We start from the raw sequence: 15,113 nt of genomic DNA, 5'->3' as shown, positions 1-15,113 counted from the left end.
GTCTGTTTGTCTCAATTTAAAATCTCTGGAGAAGAGTCTGCTTTTATTGAATATCTGGAGCTAAAAATACCCTCCGCCTCACCAATCAGAGCGGAGAACAGATTGAACAGTGAGATGTGATTGGACGGGATGTCCCATGGAGGTTGCTAACCAGCCTTGACAAATATAAAAGAGTCATCTGAAAGAGGAAAACAAAACATATTCACAAATTTAAAGTTGCACCAGGCAAAATTCACACTTTAGTGGGAGCCTTATCTAACAGATTCTTCTTCTAATGATGAATTCTTCATTCAGTCGGTGTGTATTTCCTCTTTGGAGCCAGAGAGCTGCAGAAATTCTGTTTCATTCTGTGTCGAAATTATTTTAGAAGTCTGATCATAATTTGAAAATAGTTTGTTCAAAAGGGGCCAAACGTGCAGGCTCTTTTTCAGGAAGGCATCTCTTCTCTCTTATAGTTCAAATCTGTGAATTTTAAAAGCACATTCATTCATGAATTTCCCCTGGTGCGGTTATGCAGTGCAGTTAATTCCCCACTCGAATGTTAGACTGAAATAAACAAATTAGCCATTCAGCCTTTGAAAAAACCAAAATAAATAAGTGTATCTTGAGTCACGTTGAGCGTTTTTGAACAGCAAAGCTTCTCCAGCTGAGTCATTCTGCTTCTGACAGTGGTTACTCTCAAACGGTGTCAGCTCTCCCTGAAGGGCAGTTTGGCCACCAGCAGGCCGGCCATCACCTTCATTGGCAGAAAGTGAGGTGTGACAGGTGTTCGACCTGCTGCAGATGGGTTGTCAGATGGAGGACACCCACGTCACCGGCTTTACAGGAAATCTGATGTGGTGCTGACCTCCACCGCTCCTCGACACACCAACATATACGCCTGCCAATCAAAAGTTTGATCATTTGTTTTAGCTTTTGTTTTTTTGTTATGGAAATCCAGTCATTCAAAAAATAGCATGAAATTAGACAATAATACGAAATAATTATAGATGAAGAAAAAAAATTGACCTCGAGCTATTTGGATTTTGCTTGATTAATGAAAAAAATCTCTTTTTCCACACTTCATTTTACCTTTATCCTATCTGAGCCGTCACGTTCTTAGTAATAAACGCTCTTACTCTTTCAACCTATCTCTACTTAAAAGACAAAATAGATAGGTGGAGCCGGGCAGGTGTGTTTTCATGTAAAACTTTAATCCCTTTGATATCAGATTGGCGTCCCAGGGTCAAGGTGGTGCACAGGGGAAAGTGGACGCTCCATTTTCTTGTCAGCCGTCTGAAATACGAGCATTCGGCCCTGAATTGTCTGTTGTCGTTCTTCTGTAGTTCTGCTAAACTTTATTTGGCAAAATTCTTTCCAGTGCTCAAATAAAGCTTACATACTTTTGACAATTTCTCCATTAAAAAAAATGGCACTCCTCAGTCATAATAATAGCTTGCCCTTTCCTTTGCTGAGCTGACATTTGCATGATGAATGCAAATTGCACACTATATCCGGACTCTCACTGTGAATACAAGTGTATTCATACTGGAGAAATTGCAAATGAGAATCTTTGTTTTTTAAGCTTTATTAATTGCTTTTTTGTTTATTTGGCTCTTGAGGGAATTATATGGCTGTTTGGCTCCTACATGCTCTTTTAGCTAGCTGTACACTAGCTAGTTGCTAATTTTGCACAGATCTGAGGGAAAGGGCAGAGTTGAGTGCTAACTTTCTGTGGGTTTGTCACCATGAACAGCCTCTGGCACATTACATATGGCACTTTGATCCATTGTTAACTTAAAAATATGGATTGCTGCAGCTTTAAATTACTTTATATTTAATAGCTTTGAATTCAAAGAACATTTGCCGCCGATTCGTATCGCATACAAAATGGAAATGGAGGTGCAACCCGACGTGGAAAAAGTGAAAAATGTGGCAGTGCAACAGTTCAGGTGATGAAATACTAATAAATACTTGGAAATCCAGATTTTTTATTTTTTTTTATTTTTTTTTTAAATTTGAAATTGATGATAATTGATCAGAAGTCATAGCTGCATCCTTCTGTACTTGCTAGGGATAATAAAGGTTGAAATTCCAGACTTACTTGTTGGGTGGAAGTATTTAAATTATTCTTCACATATTGAAAAATTTCCCATTTGCCAGCAAAACGTCTCACCCCTGGTAGCTTTAAAACGCTCTTCTTGGTTCAAGGAACTCGGAGCGTGAAGCCCAGGCCTGAAGTAAAGATAAGAGAAGGGGAAGAGGAAGATACTTATTCGGATGAAAGCGTGACATGACATTAAAGAAGTGGGGTGCAAAGAGAGATGGGAGATGGAGGAGAAGAAAGGCCCTGCAGCTCGGGGCTTTTCTACAACATCAAGCCTTGTGTTAGAACCCCTGTTGAAGATCACTTTACTGAGCGGCAACAGCCTCTCCTGCTGACGTCTCCGGGCTTCAGGGAGCGAGACAGCCGTGCACTTATGGAAAGTTGCTCTATCATCCCCAGCCTGCCAAGGATCTGTGCTTGGAGAACACACAGCAATGAAAGTTACCAACGAACAGACACTCAACCAACTGGTTTTCTCAGCCTCCGGGAAGCTAAATCAAAAGCTGTAGTCAGACCCACGTTAGTTAAGTCTAAATCAATTCTGAAAATCGTTTTTTCGAAAAGGAAATATAGTGTTTTAGAAGTCAGAGAAAGAAGGAGAATCTACAGATGCGTACGGTGTCTATCCAGCAGTGGTAATATCTTTGATTGATGAGGTCAAATACTTCATCAAAGGTCTTTGAGCCTGTTTTCCTGGTGTAAATTTAGATCTTTGACAGCTATTACGTGGAGGATTATGTGCTTGTTATCCGTTACTGTGGCCTCACTGAGTGGTGCTGGTCCGATAATCAATGTGGCCAAGCCAGAGAGGCAGACTTTACATATCAATCTGTCTGTCGGCCTGACAGCTTCCAGCCGCACCGTGAGATGTAACGGTCTGGAGATCTGGCTGTGAGACAGAAGCCGAAGATGAGGCTTTGATCAGATGTTTTTCCCCAGGCGTTTTAGATCTGAAAGACAAAACAGGGCAAATATAGGGTCATGCTTTCATTTCAGCTTTTCAGCATTTGGCTTAACTTTGCTCCAAATGCAGTCGAATTATTTGCTTATTCTCAAGGCTTCTGATCAGAAACCTTGTAAAAATCATTTTTCACATTATTCATCCTGCCTTTTGACCAACAAAGCTATAAGCGGTGCCTTGTCCAGACAGTACCCTTATTTCACTTTATTAGTGCTGAATCACAGGACAGAGGAAACTGTGTCGACAAGTCGAATATCCCCTGTGAGCAGCACAGTCAGAGACGAGGGAACCTGCTATCGACCAGATGCTGCTAAAAAGCACTAATGCCATTATACATAGAGAGAGCCTTTTTTGTAATGTGCACATATCAACTTCATCAGTCAAATAATCTTGTTTGATCAAATATTTATATTCAAGGAGGTGTCTTAGGATTGAAAACAACATTATTTTTATTTATAAGAGGGACAGGCTGTAGAGCTGGGATGTATTAAGACATGGCGTGTTCGCCAGTGCACCACAAACCAAATGACTCTGGCAAGCGTCATTATGCATCCAGTAACTGTTGAATTTTACTGTCATCCTGAGCCCCTTTCACCTATTTTGCCGCGATGTTATTATATGATTGTGTTACTGGTCGTGACAAGCATAGCGGGACGTGACACGCTGTAGTTTCACACAACTCTTCATCACCAGCGAGCCGCTCGCAGTAGCAGTCAGTCACTCACTCAGTCAGGGGTCCAATAAGGACAGAGAGAAGAAAGAGGGAGACAGACAGAGATAGAGGGGGGGATATTTACGACTCAGACGGTTGCAAGGAGGGTGAGCTGCATCCCAATGTCTGATCCTTTACTGCCTGGCTCAAGAACTCTCTCCGGCGAGAAGGAATAAGCTTGTGCAGAGCAATTGCAGGTAATACAGGTCTTGATGTCTCTAGGTGTATGAGTGTCTGTGCACCGTCAATAACAAAAAAGCCAGATATCACCCACTTGGGAGGTCTTATAGGAGAAATCCATCAAATTGCATTCAGTGTTGGACATCATCTAACAGCTTATCTGTCTGTGATCTTCAGTGCATTGAGGTACTTTGTGACAAAGTGCTGTAATTTAACTTTCTTGCTGTGTTCACTTTCTCTCACACTGTTTCTCTTATTTTTGTCTACTTGATTTTGACAAATGAGGCTTTTGTTAGTTTATGTTCCATAAAGGATTTCACTGCGGGTAACGGCTGAACGTCGGTGCAAAATAATGAGCTCTTGCTCTGATTCTACCAACGATTCTCAACTGTCTGCCAGTATCCGAATGTAATGTCTTAATATCATGTCAACCCAAAGATTTGGGCACAAAAACACAGGGAACTTCACCAATGAAGTTTTCCCTGTGTGCTTCTGGCCTGTCTGGTCCAACTTCAACACTAATCAAATGCATCCACTGACAGCATTTCTCCTTCAATCATGCCAAGTGCTTGATATTCAGTCTGTGGTGTCCTCTTTCCAGTGATATAACTAGTCTGTCAGGTTCCTCCCTGGGGCTCTGCTACCTGTCTCACTTTTTGTTCCACTGATTCAATCCCCTGCTGAACCTGTCAGACAGTCTGGCCTTGCCTTGGTTTTAATGACTGCCCGGTGTGATACAGTGCGATAGCCGGAGTCTGCCACCTTCTCCAGCAGTTTTAAAACGCATCCAAAGTACAAGTTCGACTTGACTTGAGATTTGAAATCTGGAGTTTTGAAAGTTGAGGACTTGGACCGCTGTGAGACTTGACTTCAGTCTTGACACTTGGGTCAGACTTGGGTCAACAAAATGAAGACTTGAGACTTGACTTGGACTTGATTCCTTTGGGTCTTGACCACCTGAAGACCTAAATTGAAACTTGACTACCTGAGACTCAGTAAAGATGAGACTCAGGGCCAGACTTAAAGACTTTGAACTTCAGCTATGACTCGACTCCTAAAAAAAAACTCAGCTCGGGTTTGACTCAAGTCATGAAATGAAAGACTTCAACTTCAACTTGACCTCTTTGAGATGTGTCTTAAAGAAGATGACTCAATAAAGACTTAGGACACAGGACATAGTTTTGACTTGACTTGGACTGGCTCTAAAGGAATTTGTTCTGACAGAGATGAGACTGGACTTGCACATGCAACAAAAGATATAAAACATCTCTGAAGTGCACAGGAAGCTCATGCTTAAAACTTTCCTCTTGAAAATGGAAGATGTAGCAGCTGCACACATAGGCAGGAGTTCTAGTTGACTGCATTTATCTCTCTGTCTGTGTCTCACATGTCTTCACACACCTCCAGACAGGGCTGTGGCCATGATTCCTCTGATAAATTGCTTCAGTCATTGGTCCTGGCTGCGTGTGAGTGTGTTGAGTAATGAAGAGACCGGTGATGCTGTTCAACTCCTCCTCAGCTGCCCCTGAGCACTGCTCTTCCTGAGTGGGAGTTCTCCACTGAACGAGTTAGAGATTCATTCATCCTGCGAGAGCTACAGTAGGTTCCTCCATTGCTGATGTGACGTGAGAGTGAAGCTGAGATTCTGCATTAAGGCATTTATGACAATGAGGACTTCAAAGCAAGCTAGAAAAACACTTCCACTTAGATAACTGTGACTAACACACACTCAGAAAAGTGTGTTTCTGCTCTGGCTATTGACAGTGCATCATCTTTAATGCTACATTATCCTGTTTTCTCTGCACTGACACAGTATAAAATATGTTGACCTGAGATCTATAGCCAAGACATGGATATGAGCTGACAGCCTGCTCACTGAGCACTTTAAATCCATCTGTATAATCATGATGCTGCCATCAAAGACATGTGAACACAAACCTGGAGGCGTTGTTCTTGTTAACTCTTTCATAACTTGAGATTTCTGTGTAGATGCCTTATGTGCATGCAGCAGGTGTTTGTTAGCTGGACAGTATGCATACCCTGAAGCTGTTAACATTGAAATATTTTGGAGTTTCTGTCAGTCAGCTGACAACAACTTGTTGCAGCAACCAGTGGAAACAACACCAAACCTTTTTGAACAGCTAAAATAATTGGAGATGAGGCCACAGATGCACAAGTGTGGAACCAGGCGACTTTATACGTAAACATAGTTTTGAATATCAAACACTTGCGTCCTGTAGGCTTAAAAGATGGCTTTGAAAAGTTTGTATCTCGCCCCTTCATGTAGGACGGCGTCAAGCTGCAGTCAGCTTGGATTTACAACTTTTACAAAAGATTCCAACTGTGACCCAGATTCACATAGAAAAATCAAATTCTCTGTATAAACTTAAAAAGATTTTTACTGCAGTAAAGTCTGCATCTCTGCTGCCCGCCTGTATGCTCAATATGATCCAGATACCATATTTTGCACAAATGTGGCAGAAACCTTTAGGGATGATATCGCAATAACAGATAAAAGTAAATTTGAATTTGTGCCTTTTTCCTCCGAGGAGGTACAAATTGTTCCATGTGTAATTATTTGATCAGTTGTAAAAGCTTTCTGCACATTTAAGGGCTTTTTAACTCCTCTGTGCTTCTTTAAGTGTCTTTAAGTTTCACAGTGTAACAGTGTTTTTCATGTCTTCCTGCGTTTATGTAAGTGGCATCCAGCAGTGGTTGGCTGGGACAGGGAGGGTGATTTCTCTCCTCTGGTGCTCCGGTGAGAGTGAACGCCATGCTGGTGGCCTAATGTTCTTTTAATGGCTGGTGTGTCGCTGTACCGCAGGCAGGACCTGAGGGGAGCGATGGTGCAGATTGATCACCCGCACATCCTCCGCCAGCCTTCATGACGCAGCATCAGCAACTCATCCTGCCAGGTTTACCATCCAGGGCCACTACTGACAGCGCTCACACATACAGCTCACCACAGTGACTCAGCAATATGGCCGCCTTCAGAGATGGAAGGATTAGAAAGCTCCCTGGAAACCTATTCCTGCTTTGTAGTCCTGCTGCTTGCGTTTAATTTAGGCTTGTTGTTGCATCGAATCGATACTTGTAATCATTCAGTTCTTGTGTGTATCCCGGCTGGACAATTAAGTTATCAAAGCCCCAGAGTCCCTCTTGTGCTCCAGTCATTGGGACTGGTTTTTACCCCTCCCAATGACGAAAAATGGTTTCATAATAGAATTGTTTCTTGCTGTAATCAGTAATCAGCTTCCCTGTTGCACAATAAGCCACAGTCGTAAATGTTGGTGCCAAGCATTTGGTAATTTTGCAAGATCCCCAAGATGGTGTCGCCACACTCAAAGTCACAAATAGCAAACAAACGTTCTTGACATCAAACCCAAGAAGGTTAGGGTTAGGGGTAAGGGGCTGGTGTGGGCTTTAAGGGGTTCACTATGATTGGATGATTTGTTGCCATCCAATCTCTACCAGTTTGGGGTTTCATCAACATTACAAGAAACACATAGATGGAGCAAGACAGCAGTCACAGCGCTATCAGGGACTGTTTGCGGATTTCCATCAAAGGGGAGAACAGCATCAAAGGAAAAATGGACGCCCTCTGTGTAGGCATGTCCCCTGGGTCGCTGTGGAAGGGCATGGCTGCAGGAAGTTGGTTTCACACAACTTGAAATGCAGCTAAACACTCAGATCACACCAAGACTCTGCTTTCATGTAATGAATTCAGCAGTGACGTAACTACGTTTTTATGTGATCCTGCTGTAAATACTGAAAGGTAAAACTTTCCGGGAATTACTTTAAAGAATTAGGACCTCGCTAAAGCAGACGCAGTGTTGCTTCAGTTGCCAGTTTTCTTGGCCTTTATGCATGACAATATTTTGCCGCATGTATCTGTCCAGTTACTTCAAAGCCGCAGCTTTCACACTTCACCCCTCTTTATTCTGCTCCCTCCAGTTCATAACAAAGGGATGGACCAAAGCGTGAGAGTGTGGCATAAAAAAAAAGCATCAGTTAGGGCAGCTGTGATTACAGGTCCAGTCATCAGTTGACTGTGAGAACACGCTGTAGTTCACACCATCGTTGTCGACTCCCACACTTCCCTCCTCCTCCCCTCTCGTCATGGAAAAGCTCTGAGGCTGCAGCCGTTGTGGGCAAGAAGCCAGCCTGCTGCCACAACTCCTATACATAACCGCAGAATAGAGGGAAGTCCAAAATTAAAAGCATTGTTATCCCTGCGGCTGGTGGCCACGCAGAGATGGAGTGACAGGCTTATTTCATTATGACATCTCGGGCGACCTTGGCTTCGGCCTCTAGTCTGCGCCCCCTCCAGACACACTATTCACAGCTGCAGTCTGGGACCTTCGGGAACCCGGGCCTCTCAGCAGGACCGCAAACACAAAGCCTGTACCAAGTCCCAGGACCAAGGCGAGCAGATCGTAACAGGATTTCTCACTCTGCTTATGGTTTCTGTAATTCCAAAACTCCTCTTTTTTTCTTTTTTTCCCCATTTCTGTTTGAGCCCCGAAATGTCCTTGTGAATGAATCTGAATATAATGTACTATTAGGGTTGCCATGGTGATAGCTGCTGTCTGTGGGCATGTCAGTTGCCATGCAATGTTTTTGCCTCTCCAGTAGGAAGCTTGGCTGCTATGTGCAACGTGTTAAACTGACTGACTATAAAGCACAGGAATGGACAGTATGATGCATTTTTACGTCTGTGAATCGTTCTGTTGTTGCTCTGTTATTTTCCTTTTTTCAGGGGGGTGGAGACAGATTGAATCTTACATTTTCCACATTTTCTTTCCAGTTTGGAATTCCTTATGCACCACAGTTCCTGTAATTGTTGACACTGTTGTTGGCCTGGAGAGGATGTAGACATCCATCTGCCTCTTGGATACACATGAGTTTTCACTTTCTGCATGAACGCATACTGTTCACGAGTTCTTAACCTCCAGGTCTCACAAGGCCAGGCATCAAAATATTGCCAAGAGGTTAAAAAAGGAAGTGTTTTTCAGTGTAATTATGCTGTTTTTCTTATGCACTTATCTATGAAAAATGTGCTCTTGCACCTATTTAATTGAACAACAAAGTGCTTTGCTGGATAAGATCACATATGGTTGAGCCAGGTTTATTTTTTTTGCCAGACAAGCATTCTTCTTCTTCTTTTTTATTTTGTTGGAGCCCATTGCATGTTCGCACCCCCTGCTGCATCCACACAGTGTCTCCTTGCAGACCTTAGTCCACCTCCATGCAGGTCCCCTATCCACCTAGTGGGAATCCCTTGGACAAGGACATGATTCTTCAGTACCGTCACATTGCGGACAAGCTGGAACTGGAACTACTACTTAAATCTAGGTTTCTGTGTTGATGGGTGAGCGTTAAACGTTGCAGCAACAAAACTGTCGGCACCTGCCAGTGAACCTCTCATCTTGTCTTCAGTTGTGGCAATGCTGCGACCCTGACTGTCATCCTGTATTATCTTTAACCTGCATGTGTGCACAGAGCTGAACTATGATTCGGTTCCTCAGCAGGAGGCTTGAGCAGCCTGCCTTTTTGTCCATACAGGTTGTCCTCCATCTCCACAAAAACCTTGCTCTGCTCCGTAATAACAAGTATAAATGAAATTCTTCCTGTGGCTATCTCTACTCTCCCCTACCCACCTTCCCCTGGCTTCACCCCTTGTGCCCTGCAAATTAAAGAGCGTGTCCATGAGCTTGTGTTGGCCTGGCAGCGCTGATGAGGTGTAATCACCGTGGAGAGGCTCAGCTGCTCTCTTCGCACCCTGCCATTGAGCTCATTAGGCCAGGAACATGACGCAAAACAAAATATTAAAGCACAGAACGAGTAAAGCTGCAGTGTTATTGGAGGTGTTGTCACTGCAGCATTATGGTATGCTTTGAGTGGTTGTGAGGAGGGGTTTGGGACGGTTGCAGCTCATATCAGTTCTTCAGATGTGAAGCTGAGAAAAACTAATTTTCTGCTGGTACTACTGTATTCTTGCAGCCTCATCTCTTTTGCAATTACTCGCACCATATTATGACAGAGCCCACGCCATTAAAGTCAAAGCTGTGACTTAAGAGTGGCACAGCAGCGAGCATCTCTGTTTTCATTTTCTAAACACTTGGGAGAAGGACGGAATTACGTGCATTTGTCATCTAAAAGGTGTGCCTTGATAGCCAATTTAGCTGCTTATTTTACATCATTTTTTTCATTCATTTTGGTTTTTATTTCTATGTTGTAATAGGAAAATGGAGCCAGGAGGAGAAACAAAAACAACAAAACTGAGACACAAACCTTTATTTTTCCCAATTTTTAAATTAATCATAATTAATCATAAATAATGTTGTTCTCATTATTTCCTGATGACAACACACCAAAAGTAAATTAATTTCTCCTGCCATGTTTTTTTGCTGTGCAGTTTTTATTAGCAAGCTTACTAGCGAAATGGCTAACCTGGTTGCAGGTCCTGTAGGTAGGTAGGTTCTGCTTTTAATATTTCCTCAAAAATAAATAAAATAGATTTTTTCAGTAATGTCACAATTTATCAGGTTTATTTTCCTATTAGCTGCCTGTTAACTAAGCTACCAAACCCTGCTGGAGAACATCCAGACAGACGCAAACCAGTGCAGTAAAGTTAGCTGTTAGCTGCTAACCTAGCTACTGTCATATATAGCCTAATGCTTGTGAATTTTAGATGCAATATTGCTCAGCAGTTACACTCCTGTCAACAAAGTTTTCAAAGACATTCTTTCCCCAATTTGTCTGAACCTGCTTCATGATGGACAAATAGCCCAGATGCTCATGTCCCCTCAAAATTTATTGCATGTTTAGTTTTGTGTAAGCAAGGCTCATGTTGGCCAGCAAGTTTTGTATTTGGCAAGCACAAACTCAAATTTAGTATCAGTTATTTTGCTCAACATTTTCTCCCCCTTTGCATGTTTACTTCCACCATTACTCAACAAATCTTTTCAGAAATCTCAAAAATAGTCTGGGCTTGCATCATTCAGATTAATAGCTCCACATCATTAGCAGCCATTAAAAGGGTGCCACAATGGCAGCAATACAAACAGGATGACTCAGATGTAATGTGCTGCCTCCTCTCAGTCTCCAGAGCAAGGCTGCATTTATGAGAAATAAACCCTTATGAAAGGATCGGTATCCTACTACCCTGTGTTTTTGTTGTCTGTCCCTCTCATCTCACACGTCTTCTACAGAAATACAGGTTGCCTGCAACCAGACCCCTCGTCCTGGGGGGCGCAAATCCAATTTCACGTCACACTCACAACAGATTATTTATGCAGGTAGGGTGAAGGGTGCTTAGGTGTGTGTATATGTTCAAAGACACTTCTTTTGAAGTGGTGTGGGCACGTGTGTTGCCCAAGGGCATTTCCACAAAGGGAAGCAAACATGTGCACACACACATGCACACACTCCTCTGGGGGTGAAAGGAGACGTGTGCATGTGTGTGTGTCTGGCCTTTCATTTAACAGAAGGCCATCAGTGAGTCATTCTCCTAAAGAGCACCCTTGGGTACTCGTCTCGCTGACACACATGCACTGGCTGTCTCAGAACAAGGCTTACTGGTCAATGTTTAATGCTCCATAATTGGTTTTACTGACCAGCACAGCCTGCAGGATGCCAATGCTGATTTGAAGCCTGGCAGCTGAGGCTGACCACCACCACAGTCCTACCTGGTCTTTTATTCTGCATTGTAAGTTGGGCGTAATTCATATTATCCACTGTGAGAAGTTAAACTGTTGTCTCGCTGTCATTACAAGAATTGAACTGTCAAGGTTAATCCACACAATCATGTCTTCAATCCCTTCTTCCTTTTTCACGTCGACTCTACTTAAACCTGCCCAGACATAATCACAGTATATCACACAGATGCTTGACCATGACTTGAATGTAATTTTGATGCCTGAGTGTTTCACCTTTCTTCTTTCTGCTCTCTCTTCTCTTTACTAGAGAACCATGAGCACTGTGGAGGAGGAGCCGGATCACATGATACCATGAAGACAAGCCTGCAGGTCCTGCGCTGCCAGCTGCTGAGTGAGTAGACCTGGCGGGGGGAGAGGGCATCAGCAGGGTGTCCTGGGTGTGCTACCAGGGACCCAGAATGCCAGTGAGCCAAGTCAAAATAGAAATATTGGTGAAAGTCCTGTTTCTATCTTACACATATGAATTTATCAGCATAGAATACAAATGCCATGTTCATTTCTATTGGTATAATAACCAAAAACATGGATGGATGACAGGGATGGGAATGATTCCCTTGTTTATGACTTGCAGGCATTTGCGTCACCAGACAACCGAAGTTGGCTGCAGAGTTGTGTGTGTGTGTTTTAAAAGTACCGTGCATTGACAATAAAACAGTAGTGATTAAATTTGGGTGCAGCAACTTTGAACCGCCGGCTTTGGCTGATGTGAGCCATTCATTTTGTTTGTTTTCCAGACGTTTCTGTATTATTAAATGCCAAGTCAGATATAGTGGAGCTTTCAGAAAAGTTTCCAGGATTAGTTTGACATTTTAGCATTTTAGCTTCTTCGCTTATTTGTTTTCTGGTGTTTTTTTGTTTGTTCTGGTGTTAGATGAGAGGATTGATCCTATTCTCAAATCATCCATTAGGCTAAGCTAAGATAATAGACTAAGCCTATAGCTTTGTATTCCTGGACATGAGAGCTGTATTCATCATCTCATCTAACTCATGGCAAGAAAGCAAATAAGCGTATTTCCCAAAATGTTCAACTAATCCACTAATAAACCTTTTTCTGACCACAAGCTTGCTGTGTTCTCTCGGTGGCCCGTCGCGCCTGAGTAAAAGAACATTCCTTTATTGCTGGAGACTCTGATGTGAAACCTCAATTTGCAGACATCAGATACTGTACATACAGTCCTATCTCCCCTTAGTTCTTGTCATAGTTCAAGTCTGTGCTGCTTTATATTCAGAGGACAGGATCAAGGCTCTGGGAGAGGATGTATAAAGCTCTGACAGGCTACCAGCGCAGAATGTCACATGAATATGGAACATGGGGATCAGACTGGGACCCACCAGGCTCCTGGACGGTTAGCTAAACAGCCTGATGATATCTGGTATGCACCCCCAAGCTCTACCTCAGGGCAGCGGAGCTAAAGGCTGTCTGCAGACAAATCTGCCTCAATCCCCTCAGAAGTGATAAACTCGGACTGGACTGCTGTGAGCGAAGTGCTTTAAGCTGTAGCAGAGGTGAAGCGAGGTCACACTGCAGCGGTCCTGAGGAGGGGAAGTCTGAGTCAAACGCTGCCGACCATTTAGCCTTTATTGAGAGCCTCTTTTTTGGGTGTGACCAGGTGGATCTCGTCTTTGAATGCTCAGCGCTCCCTTTTGCTTTACATGTTCAGTTGATCCAGCTGGAGATACCTTGTGCACGTTACTCCTCCATCATCTTTTGAGGAGCTGCAAAGCCCACCTGAAATCTCTGTGCAGCACAGAGACATTTCTCATTTCTCTCTCTGGACCAGCCGACAGATGTGCCTTTACATCCTTTGGCTCCAGGCAAGAGAAGAGATGCTGCAGATAGAAGAGAACTAGAGATTGATGATACCGCATCATGACAGACATCAGAGCAGGAAGAGTTTCTCTGTTTTCCTTTGGTCACCTTCTGCGCTGTTTGTTGTTCTTCTGCCTTCTGTCAGTGCCCCCGTATGTGCTTATGCAAACTTACTGTGATCCCGCAATACATCTGAAATAATGCAGAGAACTTTCTTGTTTCTAGCAAATTAGGTTTTGTCTGGCAGCTTCAAAGCAAAGCCTGACAAGTAAGACGGTTGCTTGCAAATAGTTTGAAGTCAGCGACGCAGAAGATAAATGATGGCTTGGAAGAACAGTTGGTGTGAATCATAAATGATTACACAAGGCGAGAGTAATCTTCCCAATCTGACTTTATCTTGTCTGGAATGATTAAAGTGTCATGTTTGTGGGCTTTTTAAAGCTGCCAAACAACAGTGAAAATATTGATATTGTCTCTAAGTGGAGAAAATTGTCAGCATCTGTGACTGTAATGGAGTTGTATAACTGCAAGCCTGCAATTCTGTGTGCTCCCCAGGTTCCAGACAACTTCCTGTTTAACTTTTCTCCTTCCTGTTAGATCCTTTGCCACTGTCACAGTCGCTGTAGCTAAATCATTATCCCAGTAAACAGCACCGGGACTCTTTGTTGTTCTTGTTTTCGCATTCTCCCTCCGCCTGATTCTCAGATAAACACGTCTCGGTTCAAAGCTGCTGTAACCTGACAAACAATTTGTGGAGCATTCAAACAGGAAGCCATTATCCTGTTACGAAAGCTCTCCTCCCTTATCTCAGGGCTCACATCTGTAGCGCCCTCCCCGCTCCGCCTCCCCACCACTCCGCCCCTGCAGTAGTCCTCCTCCACCACGATGGTTCCAGCGGTCCACAGGACGTGCCCTATCTGTCTGTTTCCCCTCACGGGAGAGACACTCTCCCCAGAATGGCATACGAACACACCCAAGAGCAAACCAAAGGAATTTGTCTGTTTGTGCTACTGTAAAGATGACACTCTATTTATACGCCCAGGACCATGTATACGTCTCTGCACTTCCAGACGGCGCTGTGTTTGTGACGCTGCTCATGAAAGCGCTCTGAGATGAAGAACTTTGTTGTTCTTAACTGAGAAGGGCGACATTCAGGAAGCATCAGTGCGCTCCAACAACAGCACCGAACAGGAAGGAAAAACACCTCATCCACTTTCTTTGGCTTTACACGTCATCGTACAACCCAACTGTTGACGACAGCAGATGTTCAAATTCACACAAACGTACGCAAAGATATAGTTGTACATTTTATTGTTTTAGTAGCAATTAAGTCACAGTGATATGAGGAAGTGGTGGAATGTAACTAAGTACATTTACTCAAGTACTGCACTGGAGTACAATTTGGAAGAAGTTCTGGTCTCGGTAGTGGTGATATTTTTACTAATCGTTGTAGTCGTAGAGCAGTTTCACTTGTATTAAAAATGATATTAGTACTTAGGAATACTACAACTAGTAGTTGTAGCAGTATTGTGATGCAATTGGATTTCCACAAGTGGTAGTAGTTGTTGTTGTTGTAGCAGGAGCAGCAGCAGTTGTGGAGTTAGCAGTAGTGTTAGCAGTTGAACTGGTAGTTGTAGCCTAGT

General features: G+C 43.2%; 1 protein-coding gene across 1 annotated transcript in view; it reads left to right on the top strand.

The window, feature by feature from the left end:
- tmem108 (transmembrane protein 108) overlaps window positions 1-15,113 on the top strand; it is a 47,869-nt gene that overhangs the window by 18,015 nt on the left and 14,741 nt on the right. The window contains exon 2 of the mRNA XM_070986430.1: window positions 11,908-11,991. Coding sequence (XP_070842531.1) covers window positions 11,952-11,991 — 40 coding nt within the window. The 5' untranslated portion in view covers window positions 11,908-11,951. The remainder of the gene's footprint in view (window positions 1-11,907; window positions 11,992-15,113) is intronic.

Source organism: Chaetodon trifascialis, chromosome 18 (genome assembly GCF_039877785.1).
Source record: "Chaetodon trifascialis isolate fChaTrf1 chromosome 18, fChaTrf1.hap1, whole genome shotgun sequence".
NCBI classification, from domain to species: Eukaryota; Metazoa; Chordata; class Actinopteri; order Chaetodontiformes; family Chaetodontidae; genus Chaetodon; species Chaetodon trifascialis.
This window is presented reverse-complemented; position numbering and strand designations above follow the sequence as displayed.